This window comes from Lissotriton helveticus, chromosome 10 (assembly GCF_964261635.1).
Source record: "Lissotriton helveticus chromosome 10, aLisHel1.1, whole genome shotgun sequence".
NCBI lineage: Eukaryota > Metazoa > Chordata > Amphibia > Caudata > Salamandridae > Lissotriton > Lissotriton helveticus.
Window position 1 is genome coordinate 227,913,291 of NC_136071.1, and position 15,706 is coordinate 227,928,996.

The 15,706-nt window shown below is 47.7% G+C and overlaps 1 protein-coding gene across 3 annotated transcripts in view; it reads right to left on the bottom strand.

Moving 5' to 3' along the window:
* LLGL1 (LLGL scribble cell polarity complex component 1) overlaps positions 1-15,706 on the bottom strand; it is a 380,653-nt gene that overhangs the window by 132,798 nt on the left and 232,149 nt on the right. For all 3 annotated transcript variants that reach the window (XM_078665185.1, XM_078665184.1, XM_078665186.1), the window contains one exon: positions 14,702-14,769. In XM_078665185.1, the coding sequence (XP_078521311.1) occupies positions 14,702-14,769 (68 nt within the window). The remainder of the gene's footprint in view (positions 1-14,701; positions 14,770-15,706) is intronic.

Below are 15,706 nucleotides of genomic sequence, written 5' to 3' on the forward strand. Positions count from 1 at the left end.
CCCTAACAGAGAGCAATTTCATAGACAACGAAGTGTCTTCTCTATTGCAAAATCGACCCCTCACCCTCAAGGTTATGTCAGCACTATATTTTTGGTCCTGAAGTAAAAGATCAGGGTTTCCGCTTAGTTCTCAATCTCAAAGAATTTAATTCATGGATAGTGTATCACTATGTCAAGATGGAAGGCATACACCTGTTGCGAGATCTTTTACAAGACGGAGACTGGATGGTTCCTCTCGACCTCGAGAATGCTTATCTAGCAATTCCTATATTTTCAGTGGAGTCATCAGTGGTTCGAGTTTACCACCATTCATTCAGCCTGTCTTCAGTTCCTTGATGTTTCACTAAGCTACTTCGACCGGTGCTTCAATACCTCAGGGAGCGGGAGGTTTGGCTGATCATATATTTAGACGACATTCTTGGTCCTTCTTCAGGTCTCTTGAACAACCCAGCTCCTCCAGGATTGGAGGTTCGTGATCAACTCGGAAAGGACTATTAGGATTCCCTTTGAGACAATGGAGTTCCTGAGAATCCAGGTGGATTCCATCTTAGCCCAGCTGTTGCTTCAATGAAAAAGCAGATTTCCACCAAGAAGGAGTTGGGGAGAGACTTGCCTCTCAGACTATATCCTTGAGAATCTTGGCTCGCCTTGTAGGATTCATAGCTTCCTCCATTCAGGTGATATTTTACAGCCCCCTTCATTAATCAGGCCCTGCAGCATTTGAAGATCATGCACCGTCGCAGGGGTTTAGTTTACTTGGAACAGATTGTTCTGTCAGAGGAGGCCAGGATGGCAATGTCTTGATGTAACAGCAAGACCATTTTTGCTTCGATTCTGGAGGTGATAATAGAATCTGATCCCAATTGGTGGGGCTGGAGTTTCTGTTGCAGCTCTGTGGAGACAGGGGGCAGGTGGTCCCCGGAGGAACTACATCTTCATATCAATTGTCTGGAACTCCTGGCTGGTTCTTTTGCAATTCGTACTTTGTCTCCGTGCAAAAAGTTATTAAATTTTGTTGAGAATGGACAATGTATAGGCAACCTGATACATCAGTCGATTGGGTGTGATGAGATCTCGCCTCCAAGTGGAGATTGCCATGGACTTTTGGCATTATTGCCTCCAACATCACAGATCTGTGATGGAGGAATATATTCCGGGCAGGTACAATGTGGCATCGGATTGGAACTCCTCAATTCCTGCGTGACTCCAAGGATTGGAGGCCTCACCCCAGGATCTTTCAACTTCTGAATTTTTACTACTGTACTTATACGATGGACGTATTTGCATCTCGAGTAAACGAGCAACTTCCCCTCTTTTACAGTTGGAGACCAGATCCACAGGCAATCGGTTCAGATGCCTTTTTCCAGTCTTGGTCAACGGGGCTGCTGTATGAATTTCCCCCTTTCACCATAATTCAGAGGGTATTTGCGCAGGTGAGTTGACAGTGGACGGAGTTAGTTCTAATCAACCCCTGTTAAAAGACACAGCCATGGTTCCCAGTGGCCCTTTATCTGTCCTTTGCACCTTCGGTGCGTCTTCCATCTTGCCCGGATCTTCTCGCAGATCAGATGGGCTTGCCACAGCTGTTGGTGACTCATGGGCTATTATCCCTCACGGCTTGGACACTTTCAGGCAACGCTGTCAAGTGACAGGAGTTTCACAGGATGCATTCTTCCCGTCAGAATCTTGGGCTCCCTCTACGTACAAACGCTATGAAGCAACCTGGTGTAGATTGGTTTGTTGGTGTAGTGAGCGGAGTGTGGATTCGGTGGGATCCAGAATTTATATGATTGTGAATTTCTCGACAGATACTGCTAGTCAGTGTCTGGCTAATAGCACGATTAAAAATTTCAGATTGGTAATCTCAACAGGTCATCCCCATCTGGATGGTAAACCGGTAGGTGACCATCCACTTGTCATCAACCTGATAAACGGTATCAGGATGGTCCGTCCACCTCAGCCAAAGTATTCCATAGTGTGGGATGTGGCCATAGTGTTAGGTTTCATCAGAGATTGGCCTGAAAACAAGGGTCTTTCACACAAACAATTGTCGGCGGAACTCACTCTCCTCTTATGTCTGATTTCCTGTAGACTGGTCTCGGATGGGATGGTCTTGGATTTAGTAGGTAGAATATTTACTACTTTGGGGGTGTCAATTACTAGAACTAGACGTACCAAAACTGATTTCAGATGTTAGTTACCCTGCTTTTCCACATCATCAGAAATTGTGTGCTGTCAAGTGTCTGGAGTGTTATGAAGACAGTACGCATGAATTGCGAAGCGATTTTACAGAACATTTGTTGGTCTCTTTGCAGAAACCTTTCCGCCAGGTCTCTTCAGCTACCTTGGCCCATTGGGTTACATGGTTGTTGTCCGAAGACAGAATTGAGGTCTCCCTTTTCAGGGTTCATTGAGTGAGAGGGGCTATGGCCTCTAAAGCCACTGGTTCTAGTCTGGAGGATATTATGGCTGCGGTTAGATTGGTCTTCCGATTTGACTTTTAAAGTATTTGATCATAAGCCAATTGTAGAGTGTAAGAAAGTGCCCTCTTTTTGCAAGGTTGCCCTCACTTTTTGCTAAACTGCTGATGTACTTTGAGTGTTCCATGGGCTCCTGCCAAACAGGTAGCCAGGGCCTATGTTCATTCCCTAAAACTGCATTGAAAACAAAATCCAATTGGCACTCTGTGGCCACAGGTCAGCCCCTTGTAAATGGTACCACAGATACCAAGGGCACAATGTCCTGGGAAGGCCTCCAAGGGCTGCAGCACTTATTGTGCCACCCTTAGAGGCCCTGTACCTTTACACACACTGCCTTTGCAGGCTGCGTGTTTTGGAGCAGAACAAAGTGAAGAGTCAACATGGCACACTTCACTATGTGCCACGCCTACGACCCACTGCCCTGGCATAGAACACACCCCTTCCGCTGGGTGCACTATACCAGTGGTGAAGGTGCAGGTGCATGAGCTCTGTACCCCTACAGTGTCTAAGCCAATTCTTAGACATTGTAAGTGCAGTAATGCCATTAAATGTATATGGTGCTGAGAGTTTGTCATTACGAACTCCACAGTACCATAATGGCTTTACTGAAAACTGGGAAGTTTCGTATCAAACTTCTCAGCACATTAAACCCACACTGATGCCAGTGTGGGATTGCATGGAAAATGCACACAGAGGACATATTAGAGATGCCCCCTGAAAAACTACTTAACACTATTGTCCAGGCTGAGTGGCTGCTCACCAGCTGCCACCACCAGACAGGTTTCTGGACCCCTGGGTCAACAGCCTGCTGCTCTCGGATGTCTGAAACTATGCATATCCTGGGACAAGGAGCCAAGCCTCTTCCCCCAGGATGGGCAGGGTCCACGAAGGGGAAGCTTCAAAGTCTCGCCACCTTTGTGAGCTTCCCCAGGCCTTTTTCTGCTTCCAGCAACTGGCCCCCACCGATTCGGACCTCCACTTTGGGTGTGAGAATCGTCGGTAAAACCAAGTGAGGAAGGGAGGTGTGCCCACCTTTGCCAACCCCCCCCCCAGGTGGGGGAGGCGAGGTGAAGCACAAATCTCAGTCCCTGGCATTTTAAAGATGGGGGGGTCCAGCCAACCAGAGGGAGGCATATGCTCCCCTCCCACTGGAGGGTGGCATAACAGGGAGTCCCAACCTTTACTTACCTGTAACGCCCCATAATCTAATATTTAGGGGCACCCCTGCACCTTGCCTCCTTAGACAAGAACCGACCAAGAAGAAGGAGGACCGGAGGAGTGAGCCCACTGACTTGGCCCCAACCCTACTGGCCTGTCCCCACCTTGAACCTGCAGAAGCGAAATCCCGGTGTGTCATGCAGGCAGCAATCTCAAGAACCACAAGGACCTGCCCTGCCTTCTACAGAAAACACGGTCTCCTGTGAGCACCGGATTTGCTCACCCACAGACTTTGGCTACTGGCCAAATCCGCAAGTCGGCACCACTATGCACCCGATGCCCCAGCCCAAGTTCAAGTGGCCCAACACCACGAGGAGGTCTTCCCAGTGATCCTGACCTGAGATGTGGTGATCTCTGACCTGCCTCGACCCTCTCCATGACACTCCATGACTCCTTTCTGGAGGATCCCCAAAAGCGCAACCGGAGCTGTAAGAAAGCCAGACGCTTACAGATACCCTTGCACCCAAAGTCCCACGGCCTTGGGTGGTACAACCAGCGGTGTCCCAGCATCTCCAGGCATCCCAACTTACCTCTCCAACTGGTGGTCACCTCCAGAAGATCTTCGTCCCCGAGCCTGCAGTCTTTGTCAAAACCGGAGAATCCCCATTGAACCAACAGGGCACACGACACCAAAACAGCACCCTGCACCCAGCCACCCCTGCAGGTGTACTTTGGGTGCTGACTCTGATCCCCCTTTGCCCTGAGCCGAACACCAGGAGCTTTGCACCCAAAACCCTGTGGCCTGCTCGTGAGCAGCCACCAACCGGAGCCCCCCTATCCCCTATTGGATAACACTGGGCCTCAGCACTCTGCACCCGGCCGCCATAGTGCCGCTAAGGGTGCTTTCAGAGTGCATCCTTGACCCTGGGGGAACCCTTGTTCTAACCCCTGAAACTTAACCCCATATAACGTGTACTTACCTGTTACCCGATAACTTCATTACTCTCCACAGGAATACACAGACTTTTTCCTTGATAAATGTTGTAAGCGTGCAGTTGATTTGTATGAAAACCTGAAAAACTACAAGTGTGCAAAACGGATTTTACTTTCTTTTTCCTCTAGGGAATGTCCCAGTGTGATATCTAGGCATATCACACAGAGTACAAAAAGTTACTTAAAAAGTATTCAGAAAAGTAACTGAAAAGTAATCTGAAAAGTAATTTCGACATGTTGACTTACCTGTATTTCAATCAACTGCATTTGAACCTGCATTCAATTGTAAACACTGCATAAGCTTTTGCAAAGCATTTATTTCACTTACCTGTGCCAGGCAAATTATATACTAAAGTAGAGGGATGTGAACCACAACTCAAATGAAGACTGTACCCAGAGGACGTAGAAGTGCCGTGGACCCAAGGACCCACCAAAGGTAAGCAACCAGGAACCCCACGGAGGCAGTGTGCAGAGTGGGTATTCAACGGTGGGCTCAATCAAGTCAATGAGTAAGTTGCAGTTGCAATTGCTATTTTAAAGAAGAAGGACCTTTCTCAGCGGACCCTGAAGAAACCCCATGAAAGACAGAAGGTTGGAGAGCCACCACACCTGTGGATACCCTAGGAAACAGGATACCTACACCAGGGAAGCAGGGTGCATAGGTGTCAAGTGGCGTCAGAAACAGCCTTCGAAATCAGTGGGGGAATTCAGGAAGATGTCGCTGGTGAAGAAGTGGAAAGTGTCTGAGGGGAATCCGAAGGTGGATTCAAGTTGAGAAGCACCTGCAAGCAGAGTGGACAGAGTCTATGCCACTCTGGAGTGACCCGGGGGCACAAAAGTAAAATTCCCACCAATGTGGGGTGTTGCAGGAGAGTTGACGGTGACCCTGCAACTGTGTGGACCAGGCGACACTGTGGAAGACCAAGAGCAGATCACGAGCTGTCCCACATCAGATGTCGAGAGTTGAGGGGCCGTGTCCGTCGGGAGCACCAACAAGCCTTGGCAACCGCAAACAACGTGGAAAGCGAAAAAGGTGCAGTGTTGGGACCAGCGAGGTCCAGGTGACTCTCCACAAGCATGGGAGTCAGAGAAAGCCCGAGCAATCAGGGGAGCCCGCTGAAATCAAAGAAGACACTCAAATGGACCTACAGGCCGGAGGCACTGGAGTCGCGAGAGGATCTTGAGCAGCTCACCAATGATGCAGGCCCACAGTGCAAGCGATACGATTAGGATGAAGATCTTGGTCACAGAAGATGCTTGAGGTAGAGGCTACTTGGAGCCCGAAGATCTGAGGAAGAGAGCCAACAAGCCTTTGCAACGACAAGTCGACCCAGTGCACAGGGGTTCAGTTACTGCAGCTCTGACAAGGGATACTGGCCTCAAACTCGGTGAGAGGACAGAGCAGGCCTCGAGGGATGTGAAGAACCACCACCTCTGTTGCTGAGCCTTTCGGAGTCCGTGGGAGCCCAGGATCAGCAGACTGGTCAGCTTTGTTGCGGTGCCTGCAGATGCAGGGAAGCGACTCCTTCACTCAAAAGGAGATTGCTTTGGGTGTCTTGGATGCCCACAGGTTTTGGAAGGTTCCTGAATGGAGCACAGAAACTGCAGCAGACGAGCAGGTCGACGAGACCAAGAGCAGCAGCAGTCTTTCCAGTTGCAGTCTTGATACCCATAGCGAAGTCCTGAGTGCCCATATGGTAGAAGATGAAATGGTGTCTTGATATGAATCTTGCCCAATGACCAATCTAGGAGACCCCACCCACAGGTAAGCCCTTAAGTACCATAAGGAAAGGTTTTGGATGTTTCCGGGTTCCCTCCCAGGGGACGGATTTGGACAGTGGGGAGGATACTCCTTTGTCCAGTTTCCTACCAGAGTGGGAGCCAACGGCTCCCTCAGCTGGTTTGAACTGGACTTTGCAAGAAGGGCACCAAATGTGCCCCTCAAGCAAACTGGGTGCACTGGCAAGCACTCCCACCCTGCATCAATAGGCTAAACCCTGTCTGAGAGGTGATCACACCTCCCTGTGATAAGATACCTATTCTCCTGCCTTACCCTGCTTGAGCTTGGCTCAGCAGGAGGACAGCAGAATCGTGTCTCTGGTCGGCAGCAGCCATGTTGTGCTGTCCGGGTCTAGAAGACTATTACAGAGAGCACCGAGATCCTCCTGGAGGAGCTTTATAGTGCATGGAATCATACCTCCCACACGTATGATTCTAACATGTTTGGTACCAAACACAACAGGGATCGTTACAGACAGTTTTGAGATGTTCATCGCGTAATGACGCATGGCCACTCTAGGTATCATAATGGCTGATGCACTTACAACCCGTGAGAATGGACTCCGAAAGTTGTAGGCGTGTTCTGCTCATGCAGAGGCACCCTCTCACTTAGAACGGAGCACCCTGCCATCAGGATTTAAAGGTCCGCCTTAGCGGTGACTTATGGGTTTTAGGTGCAGTGACCTCAGATATAGAGAAACCTGTTCTGTTGTAAGTGGTGCTAGCACCAGCTTACACAGGCAGCAATGGCAGGCCCGTAGTTATAGTTATAATTTGAGTTGTCTCTCATGGGTGGCATAGTACATGCTGCAGCCCATGGGAGACCCCTGGTGTACCTATGCCCCGGGTAACTCAGTACCATATACTAGGGACTTATAAGGGTACACCAATAGCTAAACTGGGATGTAGCGAAGTACTCACTATAGCCAGTTTAAGGGAGAAAGCACCAGGAAAAAAGTGGGGGTAGCCATACAGAAGGATCCTACCTTCCTACAGTAAGTATTTGGGTATATCCCAGATTGGCTACTGGGGTATAATACCCTAGTATATGGTACTGAGGTACCCAGGGCATAGGTACACCAGGGGTCTCCCATGGGCTGCAGCATGTATAATGCCACCCAGGAGAGAACTCAAATTGTGACTACAGGCCTGCCATTGCAGCCTGTGTATGGTGGTGCTAGAACCACTTACAACAGAGATACGTTTCTTATATCTGAAGTCACTGTACTTAAAACCTATACGTCACCCCTAAGGCAGGCCTTTCAGTCCTGAAGGCAGGGTGCTCGTTTTAGGTGTGAGGGTGCCTCTGCATGTGCAGAACACCCCTATGACCTTCGGAGCCCATTCTCCCGGGTTGTAAGTGCATCAGACATTACGATACATAAAGTGGCCATGCCTCATTACGCGATGACCACCTCTAAACTGGCTGAAACTAACCCTGTCGAATTTGGTATAAAAAATGTTGGAATCAGTGTGGGAGGTATGATTCCATGCACTGTAAAGCTCCTCCAGGAGGCCCTTAGTCTCCCGGTATACCAGTATTCTAGACCCGGAGAGCAAACACCACTGCTGCCGACCAGTAACACGATTCTGCCCTCCTGCTGCTGAGCCAAGCTCTAGCAGAGGAAGGCAGGACAATAGGCATCCTGTCACAGGGAGGTGTCACCACCTCTCAGACAGGGCTTAGTATATTAGGATAGGGTGGGGGCACTTGCAAGCGCTATTCAGTCTGCTTGAGGGACACATTTGGGGCCCTCCTTGCATACTCCAGTTCAAACCAGCTCAGGGACCTGTTGGCTCCCACTCTGCCGTGAAACAGGACAAAGGACATGAGAGTATTCCCCCCCCCCCCCCCCCACCCCCTGTCCTACCCCTCCCCTGGGAGGGAACCCTGAATCACCCCAACCCTTTCCTTAGAGTACTTAAGGGCTTACCTGTGGGTCGTTCCCTAGATTGGTCATGAGACAAGATTCATATCAAGACACCACTACTTCGACTGTCTGGACACTCTAAACTTTGCTGAACTTTGCTCTGGGCACCGAGCATGCAACTGGGAAGACTCCTGCTGCACCTGGTCTCTTTGTCCTGCTTGTCTGCTGCAACGTCTATGTCTGTGCTCCATACAGGATTCTTCCAAGGCCTGTGGGCATCCAAGGCACCTGAAGGAATCTGCCTTGAAGTGAAGGATTCACTTCCCTGCATCTGTAGGCACCGCAACGAATCAGACTGGTCTGGTGATCCTGGGCACCCAAAGACTCCAAAAGGCTCAGCAACACTGGTGGTGGTCCTTCACTTCCCTCGAGGCCTGCAAGGTCCTCTCAGAGTTTGAGGCCAGTATCCCTTGTCGGAGCCACAGGAACCGAACCCCTTTGCACCGCGTCGGCTTGCCATTGCAAAGGCTTGTTGGCTCTTTTCCTCAGATCTTTGGACTCAAAGTAGCATCCACCTCAATCATCTCCTGTGGCCAAGATAATCGTCCTCACCACATCTCTTGCACTGTGGGTATGGACCTTTGGTGAGATGCTGGAGATCCTCTCGCAACTCCAGTGCCTCTGGCCTGTGGGTCCTCTTGAGGGTCTTCTTTGTTTCCAGTGGGCTCCCCTGATTGCTCGGGCCTGTTCCGACTCCCCTGCTTGTGGCGAGTCACTTGGACCTTGCTGGTGCTGTCAATGCACCTTTTTGGTTTTAAATATTGTTTGTTGTTGCCAAGGCTTGTTGGAGCTCCAGACAGACACCGACCCACTCACGACATCAGACGTGGGACAGCTTGTGAACGGCTCCTGGTCTTCCACAGTGTTGCCTGGTCCGCACAGGTGCAGGTCCAAGGCCACCGTCAACTCTCCTGCAACACCCGACATCGGTGGGCATTCGTCTTCCATGCCTCCTGGTCACTCCAGCGTGGCATAGACTCGGTCCCCTCTGCTTACAGGTACTCATCATCTTGGTTCCACCGCACAGCGGCATCTTCCTGAAGTCCTCCATTGAGTTTGAAGGCAGTTTCCGACGCCACTTTGCACCTATGCACCCAGTTTCCCTGGTGTAGGTATACTAGTTCCTAGTGTATCCACGGGTGGGGTGGCTCTCCAACTTTCTGCCTTCCACTGGAATTTTTCAAGGTCCACTGGGAAGGGTCCTTCTTTAAAATTGCAGCAGCGACTTACCCTTGGGTGGTCCCCAGCACTTCTAGGGTCTTCTGGGTATAGTTTCAACTCGGTCGTGGTTCGCATCCCTCTATTTTAGTATATGGTTTGGTCCCCGCCCAATGGCCACAGTGTATAGGTGCTACTTACCTGTTTTGTTTGCAAAGTATTATGTGCATTGCCTATATCTCCGGGTAGGAGATATTTGTATACGTTAGTGAGTGTCTTATAATAAATACATATTTTTATAAATACACTGTGTGGTTCTTTTTCACTTAATCTATACCAATAAGATTACGTTCTGGTAAAACAAGCTACTTTACACTCCTTCTGGACTAAGCCTAAAGGCTGCTCTCCACAGCTACCACTTCGAGAGCTTCCTAAGGTTGTCTAAGACCACTAAAATCACCATAAGGATTGTCTGGATTAGTGCAGGGTGCTACACTTAAATAAGTGAGCACCATATACTAAGCCAGCCTCCTACAGCTATAGCTAGAAATTAATTTATTTGTAAACAAAAGGCCGGGTACAGATTTAGAAAATTATGATCCAGTATTAGGAACATGCCAAAGAAAAGCCATTCAAGGCCATACAATGAGGCTTTCAAAACAAGATCTGAAGGGTTGAAATAGGGAAATTCCAGTAAGAGGTTTTGTACAGCACCCTGGATATTGGTTTCGTTTTTTTTAAACAGGTTGCCTTGTATGGCATGTGGGTGGTAGGGCAGAGGTTTGTGAGTTCCCCATTACTAAGTGCTGACAAGCCGGAAAGTGAAGTGAAGCACAAACAGATAAAATGCATTGGCCAGCATTACACAATAGTCTAGAGAGGAAGTCCAAATTAGAGCTCTGATTTCAGAGCAATTTAGCCATCAAACTGCCACTAACACCAAACACCTACGGTTACTTGCTGTGATTATTTCAACCAGTGTACTTTTGTTTAGGCCTCAACCACATCTTGGCCTATGACACATGGGCAAGGTGCATCTTAGTCAGTATCACAGGTGGAAGACCAAGTTTGAGACTTACAAACCAACATAAAAGTGTACCCAAATGAATAAAGTAGAAAGATGGTGCAATGAGGGGATGAGGTGTCGTCAAGGTGAGTGTTGACCAATGCATGCTTAATTTGCAAAAATAATATATGGGACTGTGCCCAAACTTTCTCAGAAGCCCATGCTCTACACTGCTGTATCGTGGAGTTGCATGATACTAAGGGTTAGTCATGACTGAACTCCATGCCTCTTTCATCCACCACCCTACACTCCTTGTCCCTCTAGCAGATTCTTTATTCCCACTTTCTCCTTTTTTCACTGTTTTCTGTCATTCTATTTCTTTCCCCATTACGGTCTTTCTCTCTTTTGCTCTGGGTCAAAGTGTAACAGGAAAATAGGATTGAAAATAAAATAAATATTAAGAGTACTGGGTGGCTCCACCTGCAACCATCGTCTCAAATTAAGCACTGACCAAAGGGTATGGCTTCGTGGAGGGTCCGTGCCACTATGCATGCTAGTGGGAGACAGAATAATATTCTGAAAAGTCAGTAGTTGGAAAAACCATTGAACTCATTCAATGGTTTTTCCAACTACTGAACTCATTCAATGGTTTTTCCAACTACTGAACTCATTCAAAGTCAGAAAACACCCCACCCCCAAATATGCACTGTGAAAAGTACAATTTTGAGAAATCTGTATTTGGGGATGCTTTACATCATCACATTTTCATTATATATTTTATATAAATTATATTTTCATTACAGTTGTTTTTCTCCATTTTCAGGCAATGCCATCAATTGCCACATTTTCTTCAGTGTGACTGATTACCAGACTCCCCTCACATGACTTGCATTTATAAAAGCATAAATACCATCAAAGCCATTTCGGCAAACCAAGTCCATAAGGCGCCTCAAACTTGGTCTGTTGCAATCCCAGGAGTGGCAGAGTTAGGCTGGACGCGGAACCCAGTCACATTCCGATGAAGGTGACAAGAAACACCAAGAGTAACCTCACGTTTGTTCCACCCCGACATGTACCTGTGAGCTCTCCTCCTACAGAGGCCAGATCTCAGGGCTCACTTGGCGCTACAGAGGGGGAAGTGGGGCTCCAAGGCATAAGCATTCACTCCTCCAGATTTTGGCTACAGAACTTTCAACGCTTGCCATTTCTGCTCCTCGTGAGCACAGGCGAGGAAAAGAATAAACTGAACTGAAATGTCACTTTTAGGAACATTCCGGTGTGGGCCATTACATTATTGGTTTCAATGCTATGGAATGATAGGTGTGTCGCATTAGGAGACCTTTCACATGAAATATTTATAGTATACATTTAAGAGCTGGGTGCTTTCCTCCCCTAATGGCACATTAAAAAATGTGTTCGCGCCCCCTGTAGCACTCCCACATCTGCTAACAGTAGAAGGATGTGTATGTTCCTTCTGGGACGAGATGTAATAGGCTTCCTTGCTGAATTCTGGCTGCATAATGCACTGATTTCTCCAAGATAAAAACTATGGAGATAAAAGCTGCATTTTTGTAAATCAGCCAAATGAAATATACAGCTATGAACATGTGTTCAGCAACGTCTGGAAAAACCCCAGGCTGCCTTCTTCGACAAGTTTACAGCCACCCCGAGGTCCCTCCCAAAACAGCAGCAAGCCACTCCAACTTCCCCTGATCCACTCCCCCTTCCCCACCCCCATAATCTAAAAAGCGGGAAGACACACACGCTGCAACAGAAAGTAGCTTGATAAATTCACAATACGACCCCCGTCATTGGATGTGATGGGGTGTCCTGCCTGGTAGCCTAGTGGGTGGTCTAACTTCAGGAGGAAGGCCTGGGGGACCTTCATTTCTTGGAAGAGGGAGAGCAGAAACCTGCCAAGTCAAGTTCCATCACAGACTGCCCTGCCCTCCGATGTGTGGGGATCAAGTTCTGCTAGTTCTGCAGGAGGAAGGAGCTTGGTGGACAAGTGATCTCTCCATGCATGCACTGTAGTTGCCATGTTTGGTAAAACTGTGTCTAATTTTCCAAGCAGCGGATACTTGGAACACGCAACTAAGTGTTCGAAATCAAACAGCGTTGTTTGAGGATGAATGGCTGTCACTAGTCTGCCCACCTTAACATCCCTCCCTTGTCATGCCACTCCAACCACCTCTCTTTCAATCCCCCCTGCCTCACCTCTCCCCACGCCTCCTACAAACATTGTGCAAATGTAAAACAAAATCCTTGAACACGCAGTTTGGGGCAACTTTAATCCGGAGCATCATTTCACCAGCCCCCCTCCAAAGTGATGGAATCTTTCAGCAGCTTCAGTGCACAGGAAACAGTCATAAGATCGGTCATGTTTTCCGTGAAAGAGATGAATCATCACTGTTGGAGATGCAAACTTGATATGAGCCGTATGTGGCAGCACGCGGGCAGACATGGATCATGTGACAAAATCACAAGGTTTACTCTTCCACTAATGCAAATTCGAGTCAGACCTTCCTAACATCAGGCAGGGAAGATATGGATGGAAAAGTATGTTCTTACATGCAGTCAGGACATCAAGTAGGGCTGGTCATTTTGTGAACTGCAAAACGCCTTAAAATGTGGTTTAGCAAGTGGCCACTGTCTGATTATACCACTGTCTGTAGGAAACCGAGCATTACATATTCAGAGGGCTGTGGAGGCCAAGCTTTAAACGTGGCATCGATGGCTGGATGGGATGGAGGAGGGTGCAACCCCTCTCCACCTTCCCCATCTCCTGGGCCACCGATACCGCTGTCCCATGTGCAACCACGGGTTACAATACGACCTCCATGTCAGTACAGTGAACCACACTAGTTGGTCATGGGGTGGGCCATGTAACTCCCTATATTACTTGAAAAGCCCTTTTGGGAACCTGGCTGTGCCCCTATGGTCTCAGCGGGATTCTCCTACTTGTAGGGAAATGCAGGAAGGATAGTGGCATAGAGATTCACCATGAACAGCCCTCAGTTCCTCAGGGAGTCTCACCTTCCATGACTGGCACAAGATGAATCCCAGGAGTTCATTCCTGTGCTGGCTGAATCGCCAAAACGTTGGAAGGAGTTTTTTTGCCCCAGACAGCCAGCCAGTTTTAGAGGGGAACAGGCCCATCAAACCACTCCAATCAATTAGGGATAAGAGGAGAATCTTGTAGGAGGCCACCTGCAGCCAATAATGTTTCACCAACACGTAGGGAGTGAGTAAGAAGGGTTATTTTAGTATATAAGCAGCGCACCAAAACCTTATGGAAGTAAGGAGCCTCCTGGCTATAAATTGGGACTAATCGGTTATTGTTTGAGAGATTTTTCGAATAAATGTTATAGTCGTTTCCTGAAAGCCATCAGCAAAGAAAGTTTTTTGTGTTTGTGATAAGGAGTTCCTCCAAGAAGGCAAGATAAACCTAGACTTGTATTAGACACTTATACCACAACATCTGGAGCACTTGGTGTTTAACACTGGAATTCAGGGTATTCCTAAGAACAAAGCTAAATATTAATATTTTGCAGCTATATCAAGAACCAGCAGGGGCAAATACAATAGGTCTTGCACTAGCAAGTGTGCAAGGTTTAGATTTGTTATTGCATACATATGCAAAAAATAAAAATAAAAAAAATAGACATGTAAATATAAACATAACGGAGATGCCCAGCAGTCGGGGGGAGGGGTGTGTGTGCACCCACATATAGGTGCATGTATTTTATTATGAACTTTTTTTTGTTTTACACATGGTGCTGAAGAGACCGCTAAAATCAATGCTAGACCTAAAAAGTACCAAAACAACAAGCAGCAGTACTCAATGGGTTGCAGGAGAGAGGGTGTTTTAAAGACCAGACACTGATCAGCAGGCAGAGTTCTGACCAATAAGCCCAGGTAACCGACAGAAACCTAGCTGTGTATGCCCACAGCAGGGATCTGGCCCTGGGCCACAAGTCTAAGCCAGGGGTGCGTCCAGAAAGGCTCCGGGCAGCTGCCGCGCATGGATCGCAGCACCCTGGGGAGACCTCCGTTCTGCAGCCCAGAAATGTTTATGCTGTTCTGCTGTTATCAGGATTTTTGAGAGAAAACTAAAACACACCCAGGCTGTACTTGGAACAGCTGCAAGGCAGGTCTAGTGAAAAATCAGAAACTCCCCTTCAACTTGTACTCACCCTGTCAGCAGCAGGCCCCGCTGGGAGGGCTCCTGGGCAAGGCTCTTCCCGCCGTTAATTGGCCAACTCTACAAGGAGGCGAGCATCCGCACACAGGGGACAGGAAGGCGATGGGGAAACAAAAGAAAGAAAAGCAGACGTAACCATCCTGCACTACTGAGAGAGGCATAAAGCAATGCACACAAACCATCGTTCACTAAAATCTGCCAACTCTTTACAACATTTTTTTTTTTTTTTTAACAAAAACAAAAAAACATACTTATGAATGGATAATGTACAGGTTCCGTAGACAGAGCTAATCTGAACACAGGGAACGGTGCATTGGCGGCTGGTTTAGGTCATTTAGCTTATCTTTAGGGTTGACCCCGAAATAAAGACAGTCTCAGTACTTCATTGTACTACTCAACTGTAGTTCAGTTGTTACCCTAATCCATTTGGGCTGGGCCTATGCAATTCTTTTTGTATCGATAGAGTTTTAAATAGCACCTTGCAAACACTTACCAAAAACATTATACAACATACATTACAGAGAGTGTTACGTTTCCAATAAAAACTGGAAAACAATGACAGTTCAAGAACTGAGTAACTTTTACAGCTAGTCATTATCACTCACTCAGTAACCACTCACCAGTAGGTATGTGTAGAAGAAAGGTCCAGATAAATCAAATATAGATACCTAGAAAAGCTTCTACTACTCACATTTCCACCCGCTAGACATACAACTAGCTGCAATGAGGCGAATCTCATCCATAAAAGTTATTCCATCTTCTCCACATAATGGTGAATTTCTTTGCTCGGCACTGACATACGGTTGTATGACGTTACCCCGCATGCTTTTATCCTGCAGTTTTTAATCCACTAAATCTTTTACAATGCAGTGCTTTACAACGCACTCCGTTGCAACCCATTCCCCATTACAACGTAATTACTATTCTAACTCCAGGAAGGCGTTACTTTGGGGAATACGTTGTAACAGTTTGCGGTGTAAAGCCCTGCATAGTAAAA